Genomic DNA, 27,587 nt, shown 5'->3' on the forward strand with positions numbered 1-27,587 from the left:
ATAATTATTAGATGTATATGGAAAGTTTGTTTATTTGGAAATATGTTAAATTTTGAAATTATTGCACTTATTAAGGAATAGCTAATACAACCCTTTAAAGAAGAATATTTATTCCTCATTTTAAAGAATAGCTATTCACAGGGAATGACTATTCCTTATAATAAAAATATAACCAAACTAAAGAATAGTTAAACTATAGAAATAACTATTATATTATAGTGCTTATTATAATTTACCAAACATGCCCTAAGAGATCGGCGAGTCCTTCTTCAAGGGTCATTTGCATTATGTGTACACATTGAAACTTTTTGTGACTTTTATGATTCTACCCTATATGGGTTATAAACTCAACTTCTTTTTTAATAATGAGCTCTAGTTTAACCGGCACCTTCTCCCCATGTAAGTACTAGATGGAGGGTGAGGTCGTGGATTCAAGATTTACTGGGAATGTGTAACTTACCAATCAAAAAAAAAAAAAAAAAACTTGGACTTCTTTTTTGCCATTAGATGCAATACAATTAGATATATACTGTGTACACGTTGAAACTTTTTGTGACTTGTACGATTCTACCCTATATGGGCTATAAATTCAACTTTTTTTTTTTTTTTTTAAATAATGAGCTCTAGTTTAACTGGTACCTCCTCTCCATGTAAGTACTAGATAGAGGGTGAGGTCGTGGATTTAAGATCTACAGGAAGTGTGTGTAAAACTTACCAATCGAAAAAAAAAAAAAACTCGTACTTCTTTTTTGCCATTAAGACGCTATACAATTAGATATATACTGTTTATTCTAGAAAGGTTGGTGTTGGAATCGGTCTTAGCATATGCAAACTATTAGTAGTCGTGATCAACCGTAACCATTTCATCCTATTCATAAGACTAAGGAAGAAGTTAACTTTGGATACCTTTCTTGTTTAATTTGAGTTAGGAGTCTTACCTGCGGTTCTTCTTTCATGTTGAGGTCATGAAGCTTGACCTCTAATTACATTGTTTATTTTCCCTAAGCTAGACTGTAAGAATTGAGTTTTAGAATCTATAGCTATTATTTATTGGCTTTTTTTTTTGGACCCTACAATGTGTTCTGGTCTATGTTACAATTTTATTTGAAATTTGGTAGAATGTACCCTATGTATTTGTCCCTTCAAAGCAAACACTTGGTCATACCAGATCTGTCATTGCATGTTCTGTGATATCAAATGAGGGAAGCCAATTGTAACCCAAATAGATCAATTTAGTGTTTTTTTGCTAGAAGTATGTTAAAATGAGTAAAGTACATTTTTGTACCTTGAAAAAATTAGAAAAAAATCGAGAAAAAGTAAAGCTTTAAAAAACTATACATTAAAAAAAAAAAAAATGCAAAAAGTTGGTGACAAACACGCTCTTAAGGTGCTCCCTGTTCTGATCTAACTTCTCGTATGCTGTCACATTCAATTTATGTGTTGCATCCTTTGCTTTGTTGAATTTGATTTGGAGTGTTATGGAGTAAATATTTTCCGTATGATTGGCTTCTTGGATCGTAGTGGATGCTCCTCTAGAAGCTTGGACCGATGAAGTTGTGCTACTAGTGAACTAAAATGTAATATCTTGAGTTTGGATAATTATTTTTATTTTTATTTTTTGTGGTTACAACTAGTTTAATGTGATAAATTTATAAACTGATAAATTTATTTTAACAATTTAAAAACCCAGTTCCCAAAATTCATGCTCCACTAACAACAAATTACTTAATTCACTTTTCACAACTGAATTCTTACCCCCCCCGCCCCCCCCAAAAAAAAAAAAAAAAAAAAAAAGTAAATTTGCAATAGAATTAAATCAATAAAATTATCCAAATATATGGTACAAAAATGAACCAATTTAATATCAATACAATTTTGTTCCTAACAGGTGGTACTTTAAAAAGAAGAAAAAGACCAAATAAGTGGGAAAAGGAGCCAACCTCAAACATCGCACTTGATGACTGCACTGCCTTTTTGCAAAAATCAACCCATTTTTTTTTTAAGAAAAAAGAAAAAGAAAAAAAATCATATGCTTTGAGCTCTTGGATTAGTATACACTTACACATAATATCCATAACTTTACCATATTATCCATATTTTCAAGTATATTCCACTTATGAATTATTAATATTTAATAATTTTAAAAAAATGTTATATTCATAATATTTCCACAATAAATTCTAAGTTGTTAATTGTTATTTGTTGTTATGGTTGGACAAAAAAAAAAGTAATTTTAAGTTGTGGATTCAAATTATAATCAATAATAATTTATCATCTATTATTTATTGTGAAAATGTTGTAAACATTAAGCTTTTCATAACTCTAAGATTAAAAAAACATATATATATATATATATATCAATAATACCATGTGACTTATGTGAGTGATTTTCTGCTTTATTTTTTATTTTTTTTTTTGCTGGGAAAAAAGAAAAAGAAAAAGAGAAAAAAAGAAAAAGGAAAAGAAAAAGCACATATCAGATATAAAATTCATCGTTCTTTATGAAAAGAATTATTATTTTTGTTCCTATAATAAGTATCTAGCAAAAAAATAATAAAGTATTCCTAGCGTTCGGAAAGCAATTTGGAGTTTAGCAAAAAAAAAAAAAAGAAAAAAACTAGTGTTCGGAAAGCTACGAGGTGGACTTTTCCGTGTTCTTAAGGAACATATGAAGACTGAAAACATCCTTGGAACTTTACTTTGGACCTTTGGATGACTTCACAGTTCACACTTCTGGTCTTCCATACCTTGTTTCTACTTCCTTCATCTTCACACCCCCATTTGATACACACAACGAATATAAGAAAGTGTTAAATTCCTGCTAAGCTAAGCTACCGAGACACACTGGAGAGATGGGTTGGGGAGCTTTTCTCAAGCTTTTTGCATACTTCTTGACTCTTCTATCTTGGTATGACTTTTGACCTTCTTTTTTTTTTTTTTTTTTCCTCTTTTGGGTTCATATATTTGTTGATTGATTTGCTTTATGAATTGTTTCTTCTTCTATGTTTGATCCATAATTTTGGTAGATATATATAATTTTACCAATAAATTTACAATCTTTTTATTGAGTTTGATGTGTTATTTACTTTCTTTTGATCTACAGGCCTTCATTCACTTTGCTTTATTCTGTGTAAGTAGCTTTCGTCCTTGCATTTCTCATAGAATGGTTATGTATATGCTTCTTGGGTCTACTTGGTTCTCTGTCTCTCTTTTTTTATGTTCACTTTTAATTTTAACATCATGGTACAGGTATGCTTCGTTCCTGGCAATAGAGAGTGGTTCCAGCTCCAGAAATCGGCAATGTCTCACCTATTGGGTTCTGTTTTCTTTGGTTAAAGTCTTGGAGTCTTCGTTTGTAAATCTTTCTGAATGGTAATTTTAGGCTTTGTACGTTGCTATAATTGCCTAAACTGAACATTGCACATGCCCATATGGTTGTTTTTTGTTGCATTTGATGTGTTTAGTAGTTCTTTAAGAATATGATAACTCATAAATCTTGTTCCTTTCTCACTTCTGGGTGAATAATTTAGAACTTTTTACAGAATACATTGCTTGAGCATGTCAAAGTAGATTGATTTAGACGGAGTGTTGGCCTAGAGAAAATAATCTTTGGTCATAGTGAATCCAGTCTGGTATTGTTGACCTTTACTCAAGCTTATGAGTTTGAGCTTGACTGATCACTTGTGTCTCTGTACGTGCGTGTGTATGAAAGATACTAATTTCTCTATGTCCTTTCACCATGTCTTAGAAGGTCCTTTGATTTAAACTTGTGTTTCATGACAGGCATCCATTCTGGTCTTATGCCAAGGGTACAGCAACTTTCTTGTTGGTGATACCTTACTTTGGTGGTGCTTCTTATGTCTACAAGCATTTTATTAGTCCCTATATTTCTGAGCAGAAATGGAACATTTTGTTCATATCTAGAAGGGAGGGGTTCAGAGTGACTGAGCAGGACACCTCTTTTGATACCACCGAGGGAAACGATATCAAAAATGAACTGGAAGAAAAGGAGAAACACATCATATGTCAGGTAGGCTTCTAACCCGAATTTTGTACTGATGGTATTCCATAAAGTTTGTTTTAAGTGGAAGGTAGGTGCATTTGAGAACTACAACTTTTTTACAGTTACTAAACATCATGTGTTTAATAATTTTCAACTTATGTGTCAAATTCTGCCTTGGGTTATACTATTTTGATGCATTACTCTAAGGAGTGAGCAAAGGGCAATGTTAAATTAGATCCCAAGTCGGCAAATTAGATTTCTTTAGTTATTGACCATGACATCTGTTGGCACATTGGCTCAATCCCCACTGCAATGAATGAGCTTATGAAATGCAACGTTACCCCAATTCCTTTCTCTTTTCTTGAAGGGCTGCTTTCACAAGCTAGAAGTGAGTAATTAGCTTACTGCTAATATATTATTCAAGTTTGATTTAAAATTCTTATTTTGCTGTATCAGGGAGTACCAGATCCCAGTTATGACAGTATAAAAAGAAATGTTACTCAGCCTACCAGTCCAAAGAAAGTTCAGAAGGAGTGGAGCTGCGCTCTTTGTTTGGTAAGCACTTCTAGTGAGAAATCTTTGAAGGAACACCTCCTAGGGAAGAAGCACAAGGCTAAGCAAGCAGAAGTGAAAAAGTTCCCAATGAAGAGTGAAAGCAAGTCTTCTAACAAGCTGAAAAAAAACAGTGAGACAGTTTTTTTCCAGAAGCTCAACCAAATACTGATGCTTAAATCAATTAGACTGTGTAGATGGAAAAAGCCAGAGTTTGGATGGACAAAATTAAATACTGATGGATCTGTAGATCGTGAAAATGCTGGCTTTGGAGGATTACTTAGAGATTACAAGGGTGACCCAATATGTGCCTTTGTCTCTAAGGCACCTGGAGATGATATCTTCTTTGTTGAACTATGGGCTATATGGAGAGGCCTTGTTCTTGCTGCAAATATTGGCATTAAAGTGATATGGGTCGAGTCTGATTCAATGAGTGCTGTGAAAACCATTAATAGAGAGCAGCCTTTAAGTCCAAAGGTTGCTATCTGCTTGAAGCATATATGGAAGCTTCTAAGAAAGTTTAATAAGTATAAAGTTTCTCATTCTTGGCGTGAGACTAATAGAGCAGCTGATCATCTTGCAAAGATGGCTGTTTTGGGAAGTGATGTGGTTTTATGGCCTGCTAATTTTCCGAGGAGCCTTTGCAACATCATTAACGATGATGCACAAGGAAAGATTTACTACAGAATGTGACTTCTTTGTCTAGTCTGAGACTACCATCCAATTAACAACTCCCTCCCCAACTCATCCAAAAAAACTAGAGAACAAGATGGCTTTCCTTTGATAAAGGCAAAAGCTTGGGTATCCAATCCAGTATTATAGGTGAGGCTGATCGGAAGTTGTGTGGTGTTAAGGTAGTATGTGCGCAATACGTGCCTTTTGGACACAATGAATTGCGACATGGATGAAAGCAGAGAGTGTAAAAATTCTGTGGTCTTGTCAAGTAAAAAAATGCTGGACTGCATTTTGCTTCAGACAAATGTACATTGCAATTTGTAAATGGATGGTAGCATTTTGTTTTGAAATGGAAAATGATGAGTTTTCCTTTTAGTTTGTATTGACTTTTAAAGTCAGAATGTCAGTTTCTATGGTACATTGGAGAGAGAGGGAGAGAGTTATATTTTAAACCTAGTTAAGGGTAAAGCTTTAGCGTGTTTAGAATGTCCTACTTAGTAGTACGGACTACCCAAACCCCTGCCCTCCCTTCAATAGTTCAACCCCCTAGGTAGTACCTAGAGAGGTGCCAACAGACCATCCAGGTGGTCTGTGTACAATTCCTTAGGTTTGGTAAATTAGATAACATTGTTCATTTCATTGGGTAATGCAACAATTTGTTTGGATTTAAATGGATAACCTAATGTATTTGTTTGATCAATGCAGCAATTTGTTTGGAAATGAAACTAAGTTTTGCTATTTGCTTGAACTTTGCCCGTATTTACACTAGTTATGAATTATGTGTCTAAGTGCGTAAGGTATTTGGATGTGTATATCTTTTCACATATTTTACTTCAAAAATAATTTGTACTTAAAAAAAAGTGGTATTAAAACATATAGTTGCATTGAATTTAATTATTTTTGGAAAAGATAACATTGTTTGTGTTTCACTGGTCGATCCAACAATTTGTTTGGATTTAAATAGATAACTTGATGTACTATAGGGAATGAACCTAAGTTTTTCCTTTTGTTTTAACTTTGTACCTGTTTGCTTTTTTTTTTTTTTTTTTTTTTTTTTTTTTTTTTTTTCATAAAAACAAAACTAACTTCTTTGAAAATAAGCTATTTTTTAGTTTTTTTTTGTTACACATGTAACATAAAAGTTATCAAAACTATATCTTTTAATAGATACTATGCTAGAACCATAGGGCCCTGTAGCCTGGTGGTACTCGGTACCATATGTATCTTTGAGCTCGAGGGTTCTATCCCCCATAATTACCTAGCAAAAAAAAAAAAAAAAAGATTCTATGCTAGAAAAGCTATTGAAAACTATAGATTCCAAAATAGACACTTGTTTGTATTTACACGAGTTATGACTTATGAGTGTAAGTGTGTAACATGTTTAAATGAAATTATTTACGTTCACTTATTTTACTTAATTTGTACTTAAAAAAGTGGTACTTAAAAAAAAATTGGATATAAATCAAAGCTAACTTATTAATTAATGTTTTTTTTTAGAGATAAAGGTAAGGTGCAAACTTATAAATGTGTTTTTTTTTTTTTTTTTTTTTTTTTTTTTTAATTTTTAATTTTTTTTATAGAACTTAGTAATGTGATTGAAGTCATTGAACATAGAAGGTAAAGGTTATGCCTTGTCTTCATTGAACAAATATTCTTTATGCCTTGTCTTCATTGAACAAATATTCATTATGCCTTGTCTTCATTTTCATGCCAAATGCTTTAGGAACAGTCCATTTTTAAATAAAAATGGACTGTTCCTAAAGCATTTGGATTAAAAATGGACTGTTCCTAAAGCATTTGGCATGAAAATGAAGACAAGGCATAAAGAATATTTGTCATCAGCTCCGATTCCAACATCATTTGCAAATGGCAATGGTAGTGTCCAAAAAAGTACTATAAACCTCTTAAAAAAAAAAAGTACTATAAACATAATAAAAAAAAGAAAAAAAAAAGAACCTAATAGGACGTGGCCCACATATCTTGTTATTAATCTTCCCTAATTGTTTGGAAATTGGGATGGGACCTACAAAAGAAGTTTCCTCTTTATTGCTGAATGAAAAATCATTCAAAATATGCTAATAAAGATGCACATGCTTTGGTCTTATGGAATTAATTATTTTAATTGCAAAATGATAGTATTTTTTTAAATCTTGATTATGATATTTTTATGGGATAAATCAAGAATCATAATAACCGTAATCATTCTCTATTCAATAAAATAATTTTTTTTTTTGGTAGTCTAAACATTATGTATAACTTTAAATTTGTAAAAAAAATAATGAAATTGGGTATCTTTTTTTTTGGAGAAAAATATGAAAGAGATCTTGATTCATCTCCATGGCAACTATATATATATAATAGAATATATCCAAATAATTCATTTGACAAAAATAAAAATAACTTCGACTAAACATTAAACATTGTGTAAAAGTATTTTTTTTATTTAAAAAAACAGAAAATAAATTAAAAGCATTTCACTTTAATTTTTTATACCCTACATTTCATTGACACCACAGGGAAAAACCCAACGGTCAAATAAAATTTTGAAATTTGAAAAACAAAATCAAACACAATTATTACAAAACTCTCTCTCTCTCTCTCTCTCTCTCTCTAACAAGCTTTTAGATTTTTCATTCGCTCACAGTCCCAAATCCCAAAGCTTTTGAAACAGAGCAGCTCCATGCAATTATGGCACGCGTACACCAAGACCCATTAACCCAAAACCCTGATTCTTGCAATTCTTGTGGCTTTCTTGAAGTCAGAAACGACCCAAGAAAGCTCCACATGGAGTACGATGCGGATTCGATCGACTCCGCACTATGTGTTCCTGGTTCGAGGTTGCTTCGAACTGGGTTTTCGTGTACTAGTTGCACAGGTTTGTGTTTATTAAATTTTCAATCTTTTTGTTTGTTTGCTTCTGTTTTTTGTTTTTTTTTTTGTTTTTTAGTACTTTAGTTGTTTGGTTAAAAATACATGTGGGCAGACACTGACTAGTCTGTTAAGGTTCAGACTGACTAGGTGGTTCAGAATCCATGGCCGACCCCAAAATTTTGGGACTAAAAGTCTAAAACCTGGTTGTCGTTGTTATTGTTTGGTTAGAGAGTGAGGGAAGAAACTATGATTATGAGTATTAGATTGGAGGAAAGTTGTTTGGGAAGGGTCAAGAAAATGGTGCTGAATTGAATTCTTGACGGGTTTTTATTTTCTTGAAAATCAAAGACAATGTGAAAGTTGCTATATAAGGTTTTGAAAATGTTATACTATTGGTTTCCTTTTGTTTTCTCAGTAACCAAACGAGGGGTTTGAGTTGTTTTGCTGGTATGGAATTTATTATTATTTTTTTAAAATTGCAAAATGGGTATCTTTGTGTCTTAATTATGAGTTTCATTCACATATATAAGTTTCTCTTTTTAATTATATATAAATGATCTTTGTTTCATTTTTTGTGATCTATTTTGTTGCTCAATAATTGGAGGGAAAAAAATTTTAAATGAAAAAAAAAAGTAATGAATTAACCTCAACTCTCCAACTCTTTGTGTAACCATTCGAGAGAATTTAAATTGAATCCTTGGAAACTAAATGGCAATAAGTTATAATTTAAGATTTCTTGAAGTGTAATAGCAATTGACAATCAAAATTGGATTTTTATTAGTTTAGTAATTGTTGGTTCATAAATCTCTGCATTCTATTTTCACTCTGCCAAGTAAGTTTTGCATAACTATGGTATCTAAGAAAGCAACAATTATATCTAAGTTGCTGGCTCAAGCACCATATTCTCGGTCAACATTCAGTCATTCACAATGTTTTGTTTTGTCTTGTTAACCAGATAATCCAATAATGTTTATAAATGCTGGAGGTGGGATCGTAAAGGAAGAAGGAAATCTTAGCATTCGAGTTCAGCCTGACAGCTTTTTCCAAGGAGGGGATGCTCTAAGAACTGAAGAAACTATAATTGAGGGTGGCAATATACCATCTCTTTATCAATCAGCTCGGGTTGGAAATTTCTGTTACTTGTTCAACAACCTATCCCCTGGGGACTATTTTGTTGATCTTCACTTTGCTGAAATTATAAACATAAATGGTCCTAGGGGAATGAGAGTGTTTGATGTGTTCATGCAGGAAGAAAAGGCAAGTAAACTTAAATGAAAAGTTTGTCAGCACATTAGTGTTTTTTCCCTTAGCTTTTTCTATCTTTTACTTATCTATCAATTCTGAGAAATTTTCTTCATTTGGTGAAAATTATAGGTTCTATCCAAACTTGATATCTATTCCATTGTTGGAGCAAACAAAGCATTGCAGTTGGCAGATGTTAGAGTTTCTGTGGGAGAGGGGGGGACAATCATAATAAGGTTTGAGGGAGTTAATGGAAACCCAATGGTTAGTGGGCTTTGCATAAAGAGGGCAGCAAGATTACCCGGTATCTTCACTTTTGTTCAAGTTTAACTTGCTACATCAAACCTATGTGAACAAGAGTTAGTTTTGATACTAATGTCTTATCTTATGACCTGACTAAAGCATCCCAGGTTAAACAAGGATACGTCATATGTAACAATTGTGATGCTGAGATAGAAATTTCATCGGCTCAGGTTAGATCCTGCTTTCCATAAAAACTTCAACATTGGAGCTTTTGACTTCTTTTTTACATAGACTTGGAATTTGATGCGGCAGAATAAGTATCTGAGGATGATGGCTACTGTCAAGTATGAAAAGAAGATAGAGGAGCTGAAGACCCAGTGCCAGCTCAAGACAGATGAATGTCATGAGGCATGGATGTCATTAACAGCTGCAAGCGAGCAGCTTGAGAAGGTTAGGATGGAACTTGACAACAAGTTCCTTCAGAATCTTTATTTAGGTAAGGAAATATCCTATATATTTCTTGAGGCTTTATATCATATTGACAAAAGAAATCCTTTAGAGTGAATAATTACTTACATTACATACATCATCTTTGTGGATGTTGTTGAGTAGTGGACTGCTTGTTTGGTCCAATTTATGGTGATTTGAAGATTAGAATTCCTAATTATGGATAATCATTTTTCAGATCAAGCTATGGAAAAGCAAGCAGCAGATTTGAGGGATATTTGTAGTAAGTACGAACGTGATAAGAGGCTGTGGACTGCAGTTTTAGACAATTTAGAAAAGAAAGTTACGGTAAATTCCTGGTTTCCAAGGTTAGACTTGTTAACGTAAGTTTTGATACTTGTAACTGTAATATTTATTGATTTATTTCAGGCCATGAAAAAGGAGCATTGTCAGCTATCTCATGAGGCACACCAGTGTTCTGATTCTATTCCTGAATTGAACAAGATGGTGTTTGCAGTTCAAGCAATGGGTAAATTTTCATCAACACTTAAATGTCATTGCAGTTTAACTTCATGTATTCTAACATTCTATCCAAATTGCAGTTGCACAGTGTGATGATCTTAAATTGAAGTTCAGTGAGGAGCAGGCAAAAAGAAAGATGCTTTATAACCAAATTCAGGAAGCAAAAGGTATAATCTTTTCTTGTGATGCCTAAAAATATAATATTCTTTTTACATCTTTGACTTGTGAATGAACCAACTCATGCTTTTACTGTGTACATTACAGGGAACATCAGGGTGTTTTGTAGGTGTCGGCCTTTGAGGAAGGAAGAGATATCAGCTGGGTATCCAATGGTTACAGATTTTGATGCAGCTAAAGATGGAGAACTTGGGGTATTTGCAGGTGGATCGACAAAGAAGATCTTCAAGTTCGATCGGGTTTATACACCAAAGGATGATCAAGGTATTCATGGATCAGTCAGATATCTCTGAATTTGTGAGAACATCTCAGATGTTACCAAAATTTTCATGGAATTTACTTAACCTGGATATATGGTCAACATACCATCAGTTTCTGATAAAATTTGAGATAAAATTTTGAACTGTCAACATCAGCCTTTTCTTTGGTTTTCAGTCTAATATGCCAATCATTCCACTCCCAATTTCTGTTTTTCGTTCTCTTTTCACTTTCTTTGTCCAGTCATGAGTTTTTGTTGAAAAGTTTTTATCATTGTTCCAGACCTAATGAATGTTCTTTATTGAAAATTCAAGATCTGGATGGAATGGTTTCTGATTCCAAAAGATGTTTGGACAATGATTTGTCTGAAAATATTGAACATGTGATATAATTGAGTTGTGAAAGTACCTGCTGCTCTGGACTCAAATGTATTCTCTTTCTGTAACAGTTGATGTATTTGCGGATGCTTCGCCAATGGTAGTTTCGGTGTTGGATGGCTACAATGTATGTATATTTGCATATGGGCAAACAGGGACAGGGAAAACTTTCACAATGGAAGGCTCAGAGCAGAACCGAGGAGTCAATTATAGAACCTTAAAGCAGTTGTTCAAAATTGCTGAGGAAAGAAAAGATACTTTCACATACAGTATATCTGTCAGTGTCCTTGAAGTCTACAATGAGCAAATCAGGGACTTGCTTGCCACTTCTCCAACATCAAAGAAGTAAGTATTTTATCCCATGCATTGAATATGGGATATATCTTTTCCTAACCCAAAAATATGGCTAACTTAACTGGTTAATTGGTTATGTCCTTCTGTATTGACCACCCATTGCAATTTCAACTTGCTATGTGTATCAGGTTGGAGATAAGGCAAGCTTCTGAAGGGGTTCATCATGTACCAGGAATTGTTGAAGCGAAAGTTGAGAACATTAAGGAGGTCTGGAGTGTTCTGCAGGCTGGAAGCAATGCAAGAGCTGTAGGGTCAAACAATGTGAATGAGCACAGTAGCCGATCGCATTGGTAAGTATTAGCTTAAACATATTTTGCATGATGTTTAAATTCAAAATGGTCTTTGCTGAAAGTGGGTGTGCATATCAGTGCCATTAAAATATTGTGTTTTAGCTTGCAATATATCACTGTTCTTTTTGTCTTTTCTAGCATGCTGTGCATAATGGTAAGCACAAAGAATTTGATGAATGGCGAGTGCACCAAGAGCAAGCTATGGCTTGTGGACTTAGCTGGCAGTGAGAGACTAGCAAAAACTGAGGTGCAAGGGGATCGTCTCAAGGAAGCTCAAAACATCAATAGATCTCTTTCAGCTCTTGGGGATGTGATTTCTGCTCTAGCATCCAAAAGCTGCCACATTCCATTCAGGTTTACTTCTATCTTTCTTTATTCAGACTTCTTTTGCTTATATTCATTCCCTAATTTATGCATTGGGATTTTGCAGGAACTCTAAACTCACACATTTACTTCAAGACTCCTTAGGTGAGCATTTAGACACCAGTTTTATATCAGTAAAAGGAAGCTTTCAGACCCAGATGGTAACAAAGCTATTTTGGTTTATTTTGCTTCTAAGTGCGTAGGAAATGAGTATCCTTTCTTGAATAGTTTCATCACAAAGGGTGGAGTTGTTCGGATAATAAGTCACATACCTGTTCTATTGATGGTCACGTTTCATGACTCTTCAATTAGAAAGTGCCATCAGGAAGTATAAGTGTAAAACTATCTTTTATTTGTTTATGTGCTGCAGGGGGTGATTCCAAGACTTTGATGTTTGTGCAAATTAGCCCTTCCGAGCAGGACTTAGGTGAGACTCTAAGTTCATTAAATTTTGCGACTCGGGTTCGTGGGGTGGATTTGGGTCCTGCGAGGAAGCAAATTGATTTGGGTGAGCTTCAAAAGCTGAAAATGATGGTAAGCTTGAGGATAATCAATTTCAGTGTTAGTTTCATTAATATTTTGCTATCAGTGCACATGCACATCTGGCAAACTGCTTATATTTTTATAAATGGAATAAGCCAGTACTCAGGTTCTTTTTTTCTTTTTTTTTTCTCCCTTTTTTCCCCTGATTCTTTTGAAGCTTGATAAAGCCAAGCAAGAATTGAGATCCAAAGAAGAGGCTTTGAAGAAATTAGAAGAGAACTTGCACAATTCAGAAGGTAAGGCCAAGGGCAAGGATCAGCTTTGCAGAAGTCAACAAGAGAAGGTCAGCGAACTTGAAGGGCGACTTGCATCAAAGACACAGTTTTGCAGACAGCTGGAGAAGCAATTGTTAGAACTTGCAGACGAAATGAAGGAAAAGGAAGAAATTTGCTTAAATCTTCAGCAGAAGGTTGCCTGGCAGATAATTTATTTACTTATCTTTTGTCATACACAACCAACAATATGTCATCTGACATCCGGCTTGTATTTTGCCAAAGGTGAAGGAGCTTGAGAACAAGCTGAAAGAGCGGGAGCATACAAAGCCTATGACTCTTCAACACAAGGTGCATGCAATTTGAAGCTATCTCCCTTATTAAATTTCAGTTCCATTCTCGTTCATATATGCATAGATATCTTGGATTCACTAGGATCTCCACAAATACCATATGCTTATTTGAAGTTCTTCACATGATACAATGGTCCATAAGATGTTGTGTATCATGGCAAGGCAATTTCTGCCATCATATATGCCAGAAAATAAACTCGCTTGGTGATGTGAAATCTTACTTCTGACAAGATGGCAGGGGGCGCTTTCAACTTGTCAAACTGTTAGTTGAGCAGAATTCTTATTCCTGCTTTATAATCAAAGTGTAAATCAGTTGCTTTCTTTATGCTTCACAGGTCAAGGAGCTTGAGAACATGTTGAAAGATAGAACACATCAATTTGAGCATCATTCTGCAATGTTACAACAACAGGTTATCTTGTTTAACAAAATTGTTAAATTATTCTTGACTTTCCTCCATTATCACTAAGCAGACAACCCCTCCCTCTCGTTTTCTAGGAGCTCACCTAGATTGATTCTAATAGTAATGAAAGCTCAATTTTATCTTTGTTGTGCTGTTAGTTTTTGTCTATTTCTTTCTTCAAACCAATGTGTCAATATTCTAAGATCCATTTCCACACACAATAGACTCAATCTTACATACTACAAAAGTAAATGCTTTTTTTTTTTTTTTGCTGTTCTAGGTCAATGAACTTGAAAACAAGCTGACAACAGAAGGACGCAACCAAGGATTTCAAATGCTTCAACAAAAGGTTCTAAGTGTTGGCATTTTATCATTTTATGTTGTGCATGAACAAAATGTTGTTTTGCAAATTGTATACACTTCAGGGAGCCTGCAATTGCTCATCTTTTCTCCCTACATGTTAATGACAGATCAAAGAGCTTGAAGGACAGTTGAAACTGCAAGAACAACAAGAGTCTGTGCTACCAGTATGTTGTGCAGAAAAGTTAGGAGTCACCCCTAATCAAACAAAATCCAGGATAAGAGTACAAGTTCTACAAGAAATGGATCACCAAAGTACGAGGAACTTAAACTCTATGAACCAAACAATTAACCAAGAGTCTGTCTTGCTCAAAGGCACTGATTCTCTACACAAGATAAGGAGAAGGAGAGAACTCCAAAGCACAGGGACAGAGAACAATATCTTATTGTCAACTCCTGTGCTTAATAAGAGGATACTATCTACTGAATCAAAAAATGCAAGGTCTATTGATCAATCCAGAGCATTGGCAAGGCTTACTAGAAGTACAAAATCGGCAGCTACTTCTCATAGAATATTATCCAGCAATAAACTTTATAAAGATCAGGTGCAAGGGAATAAGGAGAGTAACAAGTCAAAGATTTGGTTAAGATAGAAGCAAGTGCACTTTCATTATGTTGCACTTCAATCTTTATTAAGTTCTTGAATTCTTTTCTGCCACTCTTCGTGATTTTTTTTTTTGGTCTGCATGTTGTGAATATCTGAGAATATAGAATGTGAATTGTTTGATACCGGTATCAATGATTACGTTACTACCTTTTCCCCTTTTTCTGTGTTTCATCATGTCAAAAGCATATTCAATTGAGAAAATAGACCATGTTTACAATGAGAATATCCATATAGATAATTGATGCTAAGGTTTTCAGGAAGCAGAATTGTTCTGGATCATATATGAATAACATTCAGATTTTGTGCGATACAGCCTTAGATGGCGCAACATTTCCAGGCCTATGCGACAAGCAGCATTATGTACATGCAAACAGTAAAAGCAAACCAAGTGGCCAAGTTTGAGCTCAAGAGTGTCCACTTTAATAAAACTTAAGGTTTAGAAGTCGTAGATGTGAGGGATACCCTCCCTTCTAAGTGTATGAATAAATAAATAAAAAATTGTTGCCATATTATAAACATTTAATTTATTAGGATAATTCTACTCAAGATGAAACTCTATTACCAAAATTTCATTAGTTTAAATTACTATTTTGTTTAAAATTCTTTTATTAAAATATGGAAAAATTAAATAAAATCATTTTATTTATTTTATTCACTTACCATAGTTTTTAGTTTGGATTAAAAAATAATTATAAAAAAGGTCCAAATCTTATATGACAGACTTTTGTCAAATAAAAATTTCCTTGCCAACCACTTTGCCAACGCTATACCACTGAGGAACAAGATTAGATCGCAAAGTTCAATTCTCGTTCGCAACCCCAAACAAAATATTTCTTGCCTCCAACTATTAGGGATCCCATTACCAGCCCAAGACATGCTCACTTAGCTATCATTGAGGTATTCGTGCAAATTGGTATAGTCCATGTAAACATGAAATAATAATAAAGATAATGCCAATAGCTACAAGTATAGGATAGAAAAAGAACTGAAAAAGAAATCTAGATACAATTTCTAAGGAGCAGTATATTAAGTTTCCCATTAAATTTTAACATATGATTACCTTGACTAATAAATTACAAACAATGTTATTTTTTCTGAGAACAATATAATACAACATAAACCATATGTGAATATTTAATTGGAGAACCTAATATACTACAGTAATGGAAATGTACCTAAGTTTTAACCTCTCCGTTGAAGAATAACTCATGCCACTCACTCTCTGTTAAGGAGTAACTCTTGTGCCATTCATATTGCTAGCACAGGAACTCTTTCAGTTACTTCAAATTGGAAGCAAATATTGGAAAGCTTGGGCAATTCCTGTCTCATAGTACATGAAGCCTACAGTAGGTAGCTCTACATTAATAATTGTTTAGGTTTCTTTAACCTTTGGTAGTTCTTTTTGCATCCATGTGAGATCCAAGACTGCCACACAACTCTTCAATAATATGCGCTTCTGCAATTTTCGTACCCCATGTCATTGTTTGATGCCAAGTATAAAAAAAGTCTATGGTGCTCGTTTGTTGGGTGCTTCACATATAGTTTGCAATTTTCTCTCTTCGGTTTGAGCAATTCTTCTTTCTCACACAAACACACAAATGCACAAACACACACACACTTACATTCCTCCAGATAAACAAAATGGGCTACAAAAAAAATCGCTAAATTAATTTTGTGTTATTGCAGGATTCCACAGACCAAAGTGCAGTGGATTTGAATGTTCCATTTCATGTTGGGGCATTTGCTACTACAATGATCCAGACCAGTACAATTCATACCAGACCCAGAGCAAAATGAAGCTTGATACTGAGATATTCAAATAGAATCCAGGCCATTGATATTGACCCAAATTTCAACCATTTACACCTTTTTACATCTTCAAATGCTGAATGAGACAATGAGATGTATACAAAACTACATGGAAATCATCAGGAACTTTCTCCATAGTGGTTATTGAAGAAAAACTTTACTTCCAAGATTAACTAAACTAGTCAACAAAGCTTGTGATTGTGAAGCTTAAGAATTGAAGAGTGAGAAAGTGACAGAAAGTAAGGGAAAAGGAAAGAAAATGAGAGAAACGAAGAGAGAAAAGTTTGAGAGAAAAAGCTGTGTTCATTAACAGTAAAATCACAATAATACACATCTGAGCTTGGTGCTCTGTATTTATACTACATAATAAATCATAACTGTTCAACTAATCCTCCACATTATGCGGATCTAATGCCCATAAATTCTGGAATTTCTGTTTAGAAACTTCTACAGACTTATGCACCTATTTTAACTAAACTTTGAACACCAAAACACCCAGTATCACTATTAAGACTTCTTTTGATGAAAACGGTGCGTTTGACACTTAACCATTTAGTGAAACGGTGCGTTTAGCTGAATACAAAAACACAGTCATCTTCAACCTCTGTTTTCCTTCTTCAACCTCTGTCGTGGTCTCTGTGGAGTCTGAGTAGTGCTATCTTCCACATCCCCCCTCAAACTAATGGGGGAGGAATCAACCAGATGTTTGGCACGATGGAACTGAAAGCGAGGAGCAGGGAGAGACTTGGTGAAAATATCAGCAAAGTTATCCTTGCCAGAAACAAAACCAATTTTCAGTTGTTTACGAAGGACCTTCTCGCGAGTAAAATGATAATCAACTTCAAGGTGCTTAGTCCGAGAGTGGAAAATAGGATTTGCAGACAAGGCAATGGCAAAGACATTGTCACCCTAGATAACAGGTATATGATGAAGAAAGATGCGAAGCTCCTTAAATAGAATGCGAAGCTAGGACAACTCAGTTGCAGTGGTGGCTAAGGCGTGATACTCTGCTTCTGTGGAGGAATGAGACACAGTACGTTGTTTTCTTGGCAGACCAAGAAATTGGATTTGGCCCAAGAAAAACAAGCAGGCTAGTAGTAGAGTGTCAGTCAGAAGGGTCCGTAGCCCAATCTGCGTCTGAAAAAGCAGTGATAGACAAAGGACTAGGAGTGAAAGAAATCCCAAAAGATAAGGTGCCCTTGATGTAACAAAGAACCCGTTTGGTAGCTTCAAGATGAGTAGAGGTAGGATGACTCATGAAATGACACAGTTGGTGAACACTAAAGGCAAGATCAGGACAAGTGAAAGTTAAATACTAAAGTGCCCCAACCGTACTCCTATATTCTGTGGGGTCAGAGAGAGGCACACCATTAGAGGGAACCAAACGTGTAGAAGGACAACAAGGGGTCTTGGTTGGCTTGGCATTCTCCATGTGAAATCTATGAAGAACGTCTAAAGCATATTTGGACTGAGAGAGGAGTAGACTATGAGGAGATGGAGTAATCTGAATGCCCAAGAAATAATGAAGATCACCCAAGTCCTTAAGGACAAAAACTGTGCTAAGAGAAGCAATGAGAGAAGCAATCTGACTTGAATCATTCCCAGTGACTATAATGTCATCAACATATAAAAGCAGATAGATGATAGTTCTGTCTGAACAAAAAATGAATAAAGAACTATCTGCCACTGAAGCAATGAAGCCCAAATGTAGTAGATGAAAAGCAAATCTCTCAAACCAAGCTCTTGGAGCCTGTTTTAGACCATAGAGAGACTTATGCAACTTACAAACATAATCTGGATGGACTGAATCAACATAACCTGGAGGTTGATGCATATATACTTCTTCTTTAAGATAGCCATGAAGGAAGGCACTTGAAACATCAAGCTGCCTCAAGGACCATTTGCAACTGACAGCAATGGCTAACACAAGCCTCACAGTGGTTGGTTTAACCACAGGACTGAAGGTCTCATGAAAATCCACACTAGCTTGTTGATGAAAGCCCTTAGCAACTAATCTGGCTTTATACTTGGAGATTGAACCATCACTATTGAGCTTAAGCTTATAAACCCATTTACAACCAACCAAATTCACATTAGGAGGAGCTGGAACAAGAGACCAAGTGTGCTGCCTTTGAAGAGCAAGAAATTCAGCATCCATAGCTTCACACCACTTAGGGTATTGAGAGGCAATTCTGTAGGAAGGTGGTTCAGTGAAGATAAAGTCCATAGCAACTTTGTAACAAAGCTTGGATTTTGGTTTGGAAATGCCACTTTTGGACCTGGTTTGCATAGGATGAGTATTGACTGGCTGTGAAGGTTGAGAAGGAATGGAAATAGGAATAATGTCTGTGGGAAGAGAAGATGGTGAGTGAAGGGGTGAAGGTGTAGAAGCTGCAGGAACTGAAGGAGCAGAAGGTGTAGGATCTCTAGAATCTAATGTGGGAGAGTGATATGAAGTGGTAACAGGTGATGAAGTGGGATATGCACCAAGTAAGGAAGGCTGATTAGTGGAATGTAGGTAGAGTTGATTGGAAAACCAGGAGGGAATACTAGAAGGAGGAAAAATGGAAGTAGACACAGGATTAAGGGGAGTGGAGAAGGGAAATTTTGTCTCATTAAAATAAACATGTCTAGAGGTGTAGACACGATTTGTGTGCTAATCAAGACAAAGATAACCCTTTGAATGAGAGGGATAACCAATGAAAACACATTCCCTAGTTTTAGGCTCAAGTTTGTGAGTATTGTAGGGCCTAAGGTTTGGATAGCAGGCACACCCAAACACTTTTAGCTAAGTTAGGTCATGAGTGGTAGAAAAAAGTTTAGTCCAAGGTGAGACCCCAATTAAGCACAGAAGTAGGAAGAATGTTGATTAGATTAACAGCATTCTGGGCTGCAAAGGACTAGTAAGAGGAAGGCATGGAAGACTGAGATAACATGGTTATAGTTGTCTCAACAACATGCCTGTGCTTTCTTTCAACCACTCCATTTTGTTGAGTGTAGGGCAAGACAGATGATGAGATATACCATGTTGTGACAGATAGGACTTAAACTCATTAGAAGTAAATTCTCCACCACCATCTGATCTAAAACATTTAATAGTGGCATAAAATTGAGTCTTAACCAGGGCATGAAAATGAGCAAATTTAGAAAAAGCTTCTGTTTTAGATTTCAGAAGATAGAGCCAAGTAAATCTAGAGTAATGATCAACAAATAATATGTAATATCTAAAACCATTCACAAAATTAACAGGAGCAGGACCCCACAAGTCAGAATGCACAAGTTCAAAAGGTGCAGAAGCTGTAAATTGTGAATTAGGAAAAGGAAGATGATGCATTTTGCCAAACAAACAATGAGTACAAGGTTGAATATCAGTGTTTGACTTATTGAATACAGATTTGTCATGAGAAAACAAGGCATTGAGAGCTTGATCATGAGGATGACCAAGTCTCATGTGCCACAGTGACCTAGTGAAGACAGAATTTTTAGAAACAGTATTACAAGTCTTGAAAGGTAAAGTAAGATGAGAAGCTTGATGTGGATAGATTGGGTAAACACCATCTTTACTCCTGCCCTGGTAGAGAATTTTCCCCATGTCCAAGGCTTGAATAGAAAGAATGTTTTCATCAAAGTAATACCAGCAATTGTTATCATGACACAACTTATGAACAAAAGCAAGATTGGATGTAATTGAAGGCACTCTAAGGACATTCCTAAGTTGAAGATTAGATAAAGAAGATGGAATTAGAGCAGCACCTATGTGTGTAATGGGTAAGTTCTGACCATTCCCAACAGTGAGGTGATCTTGAGCTGTGTAGAGCTTTGGGAAACTAAGATGATTAAGGCTAGCAGTCACATGACCAGTGGCTACTCTATTGGCAAGCCAAGGCTAATCTTGAGTAATGCAAGCATTGGATGCTGTAGCCATTGCAGCAAGCTTGGTAGGAGGATGCTTGCCTTGATAGGCATAATCCATCCTATGATAGCAATCAATAGCCAAATGTCCAGCCTTTCCACATATTTGACATATTGGTCTCTATGATTTTGCTCCACCAGAACCAGAAGGAAATTGTTGAAACTAATTGAAAGGACTGAATTGAGAGGGACTAAAATAAGATTGGCTATAAGAGCCTCTTCCACCTCTACCACCTCTGTTGTTGAAGTTTCCTCTACCTCTTCCTCTATGAGAGGGTTGATTGTAACCACCACCATGTGGTTTCTGATTAGCTGATGCAGCCATTGCAAAGATTGTGTCTTTGACCTCTAGTCCCTTATTGAGTGACTCTTCTTCAGCATTCAACATAGTAGAAAGTTCATCAAAACTTAGATGAACACTTCTGGTTCTAATAGCAGATCTGAAAGCATTATACTCCTTAGGAAGTCCCTTTATTGCAATGTGGAGTAGTTCTTCATCATCAACAACCACTCCAACTGCTAACAGCTTGTCTCTTACAGTTTTGATCTTCTGCAGATATGTATCTACATTATCATTCCCTTTCTTCAAATTATGAAGCTCACCTTTAAGGTTCATGATGTGAGACCTTGAAATTGAAGAAAATCTATTCTCAAGTACCTTCCAAACTTCAATGGCAGTAGTACATCCAACAGTGAGTGCTAGAATAGAAGGAGTCAAGGTTGAACTTATGAAGGTAAGTAAAGCTTTTTCTTTTGATTTCCAGTCCAAGTAATTTGGATTCACAACCATCGTGTAATTTCTAGAAAGATCTCTGAGAAATTTCTCAGGAATTAGTTGAGGCTCTTCAAGCAACTCAAACAAAGAATAGGTTTCAAGAACCATGGAGATTTGATGTTTCCAAACAATGTAATTGGTATTATCTAACTTCACTGTCATCATATTTGACATATTAGACAGAAGCAAGAGAGGTTGATTTACCAGATTCACAGCAGAACTGGATGAAGAAGAGGATGAAGATGATGAAGCCATTGTTGTGTTTGAAGCTGCCATTGTTGAAGTCTGAGTAGCAGCAGCAGTTGCTTGCTCTGATACCATGACGAAAAACTTTACTTCCAAAATTAACTAAACTAGTCAACAAAGCTTGTGATTGTGAAGCTTAAGAATTGAAGAGTGAGAAAGTGACAGAAAGTAAGGGAAAAGGAAAGAAAATGAGAGAAACGAAGAGAGAAAATTTTGAGAGAAAAAGCTGTGTTCATTAACAGTAAAATCACAATAATACACATCTGAGCTTGGTGCTCTGTATTTATACTACATAATAAATCATAACTGTTCAACTAATCCTCCACATTATGCGTATCTAATGCCCATAAATTCTGGAATTTCTGTTCAGAAACTTCTACAGACTTATGCGCCTATTTAACTAAACTTTGAACGCCAAAACGCCCAGTATCACTATTAAGACTTCTTTTAATGAAAACGGTGTGTTTGACACTTAACCATTTAGTGAAACGGTGCGTTTAGCTGAATACAAAAACGAGTCATCTTCAACCTCTGTCGTGGTCTCTGTGGAGTCTGAGCAGTGCTATCTTCAACAGTTATATTTTCAGCATCAGTCAAAATCTTGATAAATATATAATAGACAAAAATTAGCATGACATTCTGAGGATAAATTCCAGCCTAGCTTCCAATTGCATATACATGATTAATTGACAATTTAACTCCATGTAATAATCTTGTCCATGTCATTTCTCGAGTATTAACCATTTAACATGCGCATGTCTAAAATGTTTAAGGAACCATATTTGTTCAAAGTCGAGGAATCATTACCTATTTTGTTAAATGGGGGGAAAAGATGAGACCCACGAATGCAAGTCATAAACCATCATCCATCCTTATTCCTTAACAATGTTTCCTCTTTCTGCTTGCTCTCCAATTTAATGTTCATGTCACGTACCAATATTTCAGTCCTTGGTTCTGGCACCATGCCCTTTGATGTCATCTCACTAAAATAGCGCAAAGCATCTTGTATTCTTCCCTTGTCATAAAGGCCATGTATCATAATGGTATAAGATCGTCGATCATGTCCCAACCCATCTCTCTCCATCACATCCCATGTATATCTTATTTTTTCCTGATTATCCCAATCCATATACAACCTCAAAATCAAGTTGTAAGTGTCAGCAGTCATCCTGCACCCATTTCTCTCTATCCTCTCCAAGATCTCAGGTACTTCCTCAGGATTCTTCGAGGACTTGAGCAAGTAGTTGAAAGTTACAGCATTTGGCAAACAACTTCCTTTCTTCTGTTCCATTTCATCCAAAAGCTTGTAAACCTTTTCCATCCTCTGAATCTTACAAAGGTGCTTAATTAATGAGTTATAAGTTGCGGCATTTGGGGGACAACCTTGCTTCTTCATTTCCTTAAAAATTTTCAAAGCTTCAGGAATCCTCTTCTTGAAACAAAGTGCATCAATGATACAATTGCAGATAACCACATCTGGGGTACCATTCTTCCACATGGATTGAAACAACTTGATTGCCGTGCCTAATTTTCCCTTCTTTGTCAAGGCGTTTATAAACGTTCCACAAGTAAACATATCCGGCTTACATTTAGATGCAATAATTTCATTCCAAAACCTTTTTGCCTCATACACATTCCCCAAAACACACCAACCGTTGAGAATGATATTCCATGTCTTGATATCGCAACCAAACTCATTTCGGTTAGAGTGAAACAGAGTTTCTGCAGCTTCCACGTGCTTATACCGACATAACCACATTAAAAGCTTTTGAAATGCAACCAAGTCAATCTCCAATCCGAACTCTTTCCTCTTATTGAATATGCCAATTGCTTCCTCCACCTTATGAGCAGCCGCAAATCTATTAAGTAAAATACCATACGTCCCTTCATTGACAAGTCCCTTTCTCTTTGACATTTCATCGAGCACTTGGACCACCTCCTCAAAACGTTGTGATTTCCCAAGGATGTCAAGAATCTCATTGTAAACACTAGACCCAGGTGAATACTCGCTTCCTTCTCCTCCGTTTCTACAAACCCAGTTGAAAAACACATAAGCCAGTCTCCAATCTGAATGGTGTCGTTGAAGCACACTCAGCACCAAGTCCTCGGTCAGCTTAAGCCCGCATAGATTGAGAGCTTGCTCAATTTTCTTCGCCGGTTTGTCCCTTCTAAACTTAAGGAGGTTTTGAACAAATATGATTGTTTGGTCATTTGGCTCTTGTTGAAACTTCGTGGGATCATCAGAATTTGCAATTGAGTGCACAAACCGAGTTGTTTTGGTTATGCCCAAGAAATTACATTTAGATACTTTGGAACACGTTTGAGCATTTGGGTTATTTGCACTATAAGAATCAAGAATGTTGGCCAAAAAATGAAGGGGCTTGTATGAAATGGGAAGTTGGGATTGGGAGGCATGGTTTCTAGGTGGGGTTTCGAATTTGAGATTGAATTTTTGTTGGAGTCTGGGAAATTTTCTGAACGGTTGGAGAGTGGACTGCATTTGGGGCTGTTTAAAATGTTCTCAACCGTTTATTTAGGTTAGGCATTAATATAACTACGAATTTTAAGGCCTACAAGCCACTCTACAACTATATATTTTTATAATTATTTATTGAAATTCTACTTTAGGTTGATGTATTTTTAATAACTCTATTTTGAAATTTGGGTAGATACGTTTTGGTGTTGTGCTCTTTTAGTTCCTTATCACAAATCTTTTCTCTCCCTCTCATAACTTTTGTTTGATATTTTTGAGTTAATCCTTCTTTAGTTTGTAAGTGAGAATTTGAATTTATATCAAAACATAATTTACATGGCTATGTATTTGAACGTGCCTATCAATTATTTGAGTAATATCAATATGTAATTATGTGATAAGTTTTGACTATTATGATATTTTCTTAAGAAAATGAGAAATTTCAATAATAAATTTGAAACTTAAAAATTTTAGTTCTACCAAAATAAATTAGAAAAATTTAATGCATAATACTAATAGTTAGAAGAATATGGATAACTTAAAAAAAAAAAAAATCAATAAAAATTTCCAAACATTATAAAATTATATATTTGTAATAATAGAGAAATAGAAATTACTTTTAAAAATAGTTTAATTTTTAGGGAACACATATTATTTAGAATAAAATTAAGAGAGGAAATTAAATATCATACAACATCTAAAAATAATTACATATTCTCATGTATAGTATAGGTTTGCAATGAGTAGTATATAAAAGCTGAAATGTAGCATTTATTGTTGCTACACTAATACACTCTTATTGAGCCACACTAGCATAACATTTCAGTCCATTTGGCGATATTTTGGGAGTAGAAGTTTGCATAGAAAGAAGAATTGCTTCATTGACAATTATGTCACTTTTTAGCATAATATCGATAGGTTTTTGATAAAATTACATTTTTATTATGTTATTAAAGTCTTGTATTTTTTTTTTCTTCCTAATATAAGTGATGTATTTACTTCTATGTATGCTTATTTCTTAAGCTATTCAAGATATACTGTGTATGAATCATTTATAAGGAGCACTAAAAATAAATTCAAACCATATATTATATTATTTACAAAATATCTTGCTTGATCTACTAATTTAATGTACAATGCGTTATGTTTTCATGAATTAAAAAAAAATTAAAAAGTGAATACGTACAAATTTATTTATTTATTTTTAAATTGAGTTAAATTTTCTTTACATGGATCAGCAACTAAAATTGGATTACCAAGTAACAAGGGCAAGAATAAGTCAAATCCAAATTATATAATACCACCTAGAAATATCTGTTTAAATCAAGCACTAAGAAAAAAAAAAGTTTGTTAATAACATAATCATACTTATATCCTACTAGTCAATAACACACATAATCCTACTTAAACCATTTTTTTTCCTTTCGCGAAAAATATTGAAGAGACAAAAAGGTAAATAAATAACTCAATAGCTATATTGTTTCAGTGAGCATAATAGCATATTAGTCATAACGTGATATCAAACAAGTAATATGAGAAATATCAATCCCAAACAAACTACTACACAAATTTATTCATAAAAAACCATCTGTCCCCAATTCCCTAATAAGCTAATCAGCAGGGGCAAGGCAGTGGCAATGGCAGCGGCAGTAATAGGGGGTAGCAGTGGGAGTGGGGGCAGCGGCAGCAACAGGGGAGGCAGTAGGGGCACGGGCAAGGGCAGGGGCACAAGGAGGCAAGGCTGAAAAATTAGTAACAAAAAAAGGTTAATCAAGCTGGAATACTTTACATAATTGAATGAAATGCTTACAAATAAGAGATGAAACTATCAATATATTGACAGAGAGATTAGAACAAAAACAAAAAACAAAAAACAAAAAACAAAAAACAAAAAACAAAGGAAGATGCAGTGAAGATTAAGAGTTTGAACAAATCTGACCTATCCACTTAAAATTGGCTCTTGTAGTAATAAAAATCTGATCATGTGGTTGTGCTCTTGTCTACGAAGCACGGGTGTGCTGATTGGGTCGATGCACTCGAGTCGGATACGCACCGTGTAGCCATGGATGTGGGTACGTCCGTGGCTGAACTTTTTTTTTTTTTTTTTTTTTTTTGGGTTTTCGATTCAGTACAAAATTGGCCGAAAACAAGCTCCAAATCGGTTTGATACGGGCCAAAATAATTGTTAAAAAAAATGTAAAAATAATTCATCAAAACACACTGTTTTGAGAGACTATAAAAATGCCAATTTATTTCCTTATTTGTGAGATTGCATACACGGTGGGTGTAATCCTAATGCCCAACAGCCCATGTGATGTGATGTTTTGTTCATATTATGCAGTTCTTTTCTTTTGTTTGTTGGTGTTTTTGTAATTGTGTATTAGAATCAAGATATTTTTTTGGGTAAATAATTAAAGAGATTATTTGTAATTTTAAAATTTATTGGTTAATTGTTGAGTGTTTGTGTGCATAGTGCTTGTTTGTCTATTGTGAATAATGGACCCACTTCATAGAGAGAAAAAAAATATTAAAATAAACTTTGGAAGTACTATTATATCTTTTTCTTTCGTTTATCTAATTTTTTTTTATTAAATAAGACCCACATTACACTAGTTTATCCATTTTAAAAAATATTTCTTATCTTTTTAACAAGGATGTAGCTTGAGCTTGACCATTGTATGATGGCCTTCCACTACAATATTCATTATAAATTCAAAAGTGGCTTTTGTATTGTGCTACTTAATATATATAGAGAAATAAGTCATTACCAATGGATCCCGAGCCCTTTTTATATACCTATTTAAAAAACAAGGCTTCTAAGCCTTTTTTTTTTCTCCTCCCTTTTGGTTACAACTAGAAAATAGAGGAATGCCCTCAAACATACTAGATGTATGGAAGGTGAGAGTCTGGATCTATCAAGTAGCTTGTGCTTCCACATTATCTTTTTTAACTTGCAGAAAGAAAGAGAAATGTATTTACTACCTATATCACATGTAAATTATTGAAATTAGTGATGATATTCACAAAGCATATTAATCAAAATGTTGCATTCAAGTATGATTGTTTTATAAACGTTTATTTATGTTCCACTACTATTATAATAGATAATTAATAGACATATAATAATATAGCATTTATGTATATCTTTTGTTCCGAATGCAGCTTTGATATATTGAGGTCTGACTGTAGTGATCCCTTATTTTGTTCCTTGTGACTCAACATGTAATAGTACTTGCTTCTGTGTCTGATGATAACTACAATTTTTTTTTTTTTTTGTTGTTACATGTGTGTGCATTGTTATTATGATATAATAACCATTTGTTATAAAAATAGAAAAATTCAAGAAAAAAAATTGTAAAATTAGTGATTGTTTAAGCATTTGATTAGTTAAGTAGACACGTAGTATATTATTTTATGTATAAATAAGTGTGGTTGTGTGCGTCAATAATTAATACAGAGCCAATGAATTGAGTTTAAAATATTTTTATAAAAACAATGACAAATAACAACTGCATAAAATTT

General features: G+C 34.6%; 3 protein-coding genes and 1 long non-coding RNA gene across 6 annotated transcripts; 2 read left to right on the forward strand and 2 right to left on the reverse strand.

The window, feature by feature from the left end:
* Positions 1-2,661: 2,661 nt before the first annotated feature.
* On the forward strand, positions 2,662-5,978 carry LOC126699530 (uncharacterized). Its single transcript, XM_050397415.1, has 5 exons — positions 2,662-2,908; positions 3,104-3,130; positions 3,250-3,372; positions 3,784-4,030; positions 4,460-5,978. The coding sequence occupies exons 1-5, from the start codon at positions 2,853-2,855 to the stop codon at positions 5,246-5,248; spliced, it is 1,242 nt and encodes a 413-aa protein (XP_050253372.1). The 5' UTR covers positions 2,662-2,852; the 3' UTR covers positions 5,249-5,978.
* A 1,830-nt stretch (positions 5,979-7,808) lies between these two features.
* Positions 7,809-15,006, forward strand: LOC126698420 (kinesin-like protein KIN-14R). Its single transcript, XM_050395628.1, has 19 exons — positions 7,809-8,105; positions 9,057-9,358; positions 9,476-9,647; positions 9,746-9,816; positions 9,899-10,082; positions 10,272-10,381; positions 10,463-10,562; positions 10,636-10,722; positions 10,820-10,996; positions 11,439-11,712; positions 11,850-12,011; positions 12,150-12,365; positions 12,442-12,479; positions 12,745-12,908; positions 13,075-13,326; positions 13,415-13,480; positions 13,818-13,892; positions 14,164-14,232; positions 14,354-15,006. Exons 1-19 carry the CDS (start codon positions 7,919-7,921, stop codon positions 14,834-14,836), a joined length of 3,189 nt encoding a protein of 1,062 aa, XP_050251585.1. The 5' UTR covers positions 7,809-7,918; the 3' UTR covers positions 14,837-15,006.
* Positions 15,007-16,942: 1,936 nt separating this feature from the next.
* LOC126698421 (putative pentatricopeptide repeat-containing protein At3g15200) lies at positions 16,943-24,144 on the reverse strand. Of its 3 annotated transcripts, none has more exons than XM_050395630.1 (2): positions 22,122-24,143; positions 16,943-17,281 (listed from the first exon to the last, which is right to left on the reverse strand). In XM_050395630.1, the coding sequence occupies exon 1, from the start codon at positions 24,090-24,092 to the stop codon at positions 22,455-22,457; it is 1,638 nt and encodes a 545-aa protein (XP_050251587.1). In that variant the 5' UTR covers positions 24,093-24,143; the 3' UTR covers positions 16,943-17,281; positions 22,122-22,454. The 3 variants fall into 3 exon arrangements, with proteins under 3 accessions (XP_050251587.1, XP_050251586.1, XP_050251588.1); XM_050395629.1 differs by lacking the exon at positions 16,943-17,281 and adding an exon at positions 20,733-21,657 and having other exon boundaries at positions 22,400-24,143; XM_050395631.1 differs by lacking the exon at positions 16,943-17,281 and having other exon boundaries at positions 21,804-22,158; positions 22,400-24,144.
* A 1,376-nt stretch (positions 24,145-25,520) lies between these two features.
* Positions 25,521-26,361, reverse strand: LOC126698423 (uncharacterized). The gene is made up of 2 exons (XR_007646457.1): positions 26,005-26,361; positions 25,521-25,806 (listed from the first exon to the last, which is right to left on the reverse strand). It is a non-coding gene; the product is annotated as an uncharacterized LOC126698423 (long non-coding RNA).
* Between the last annotated feature and the right edge of the window lie 1,226 nt (positions 26,362-27,587).

The sequence above is a fragment of the Quercus robur genome, chromosome 9 (genome assembly GCF_932294415.1).
Source record: "Quercus robur chromosome 9, dhQueRobu3.1, whole genome shotgun sequence".
NCBI lineage: Eukaryota > Viridiplantae > Streptophyta > Magnoliopsida > Fagales > Fagaceae > Quercus > Quercus robur.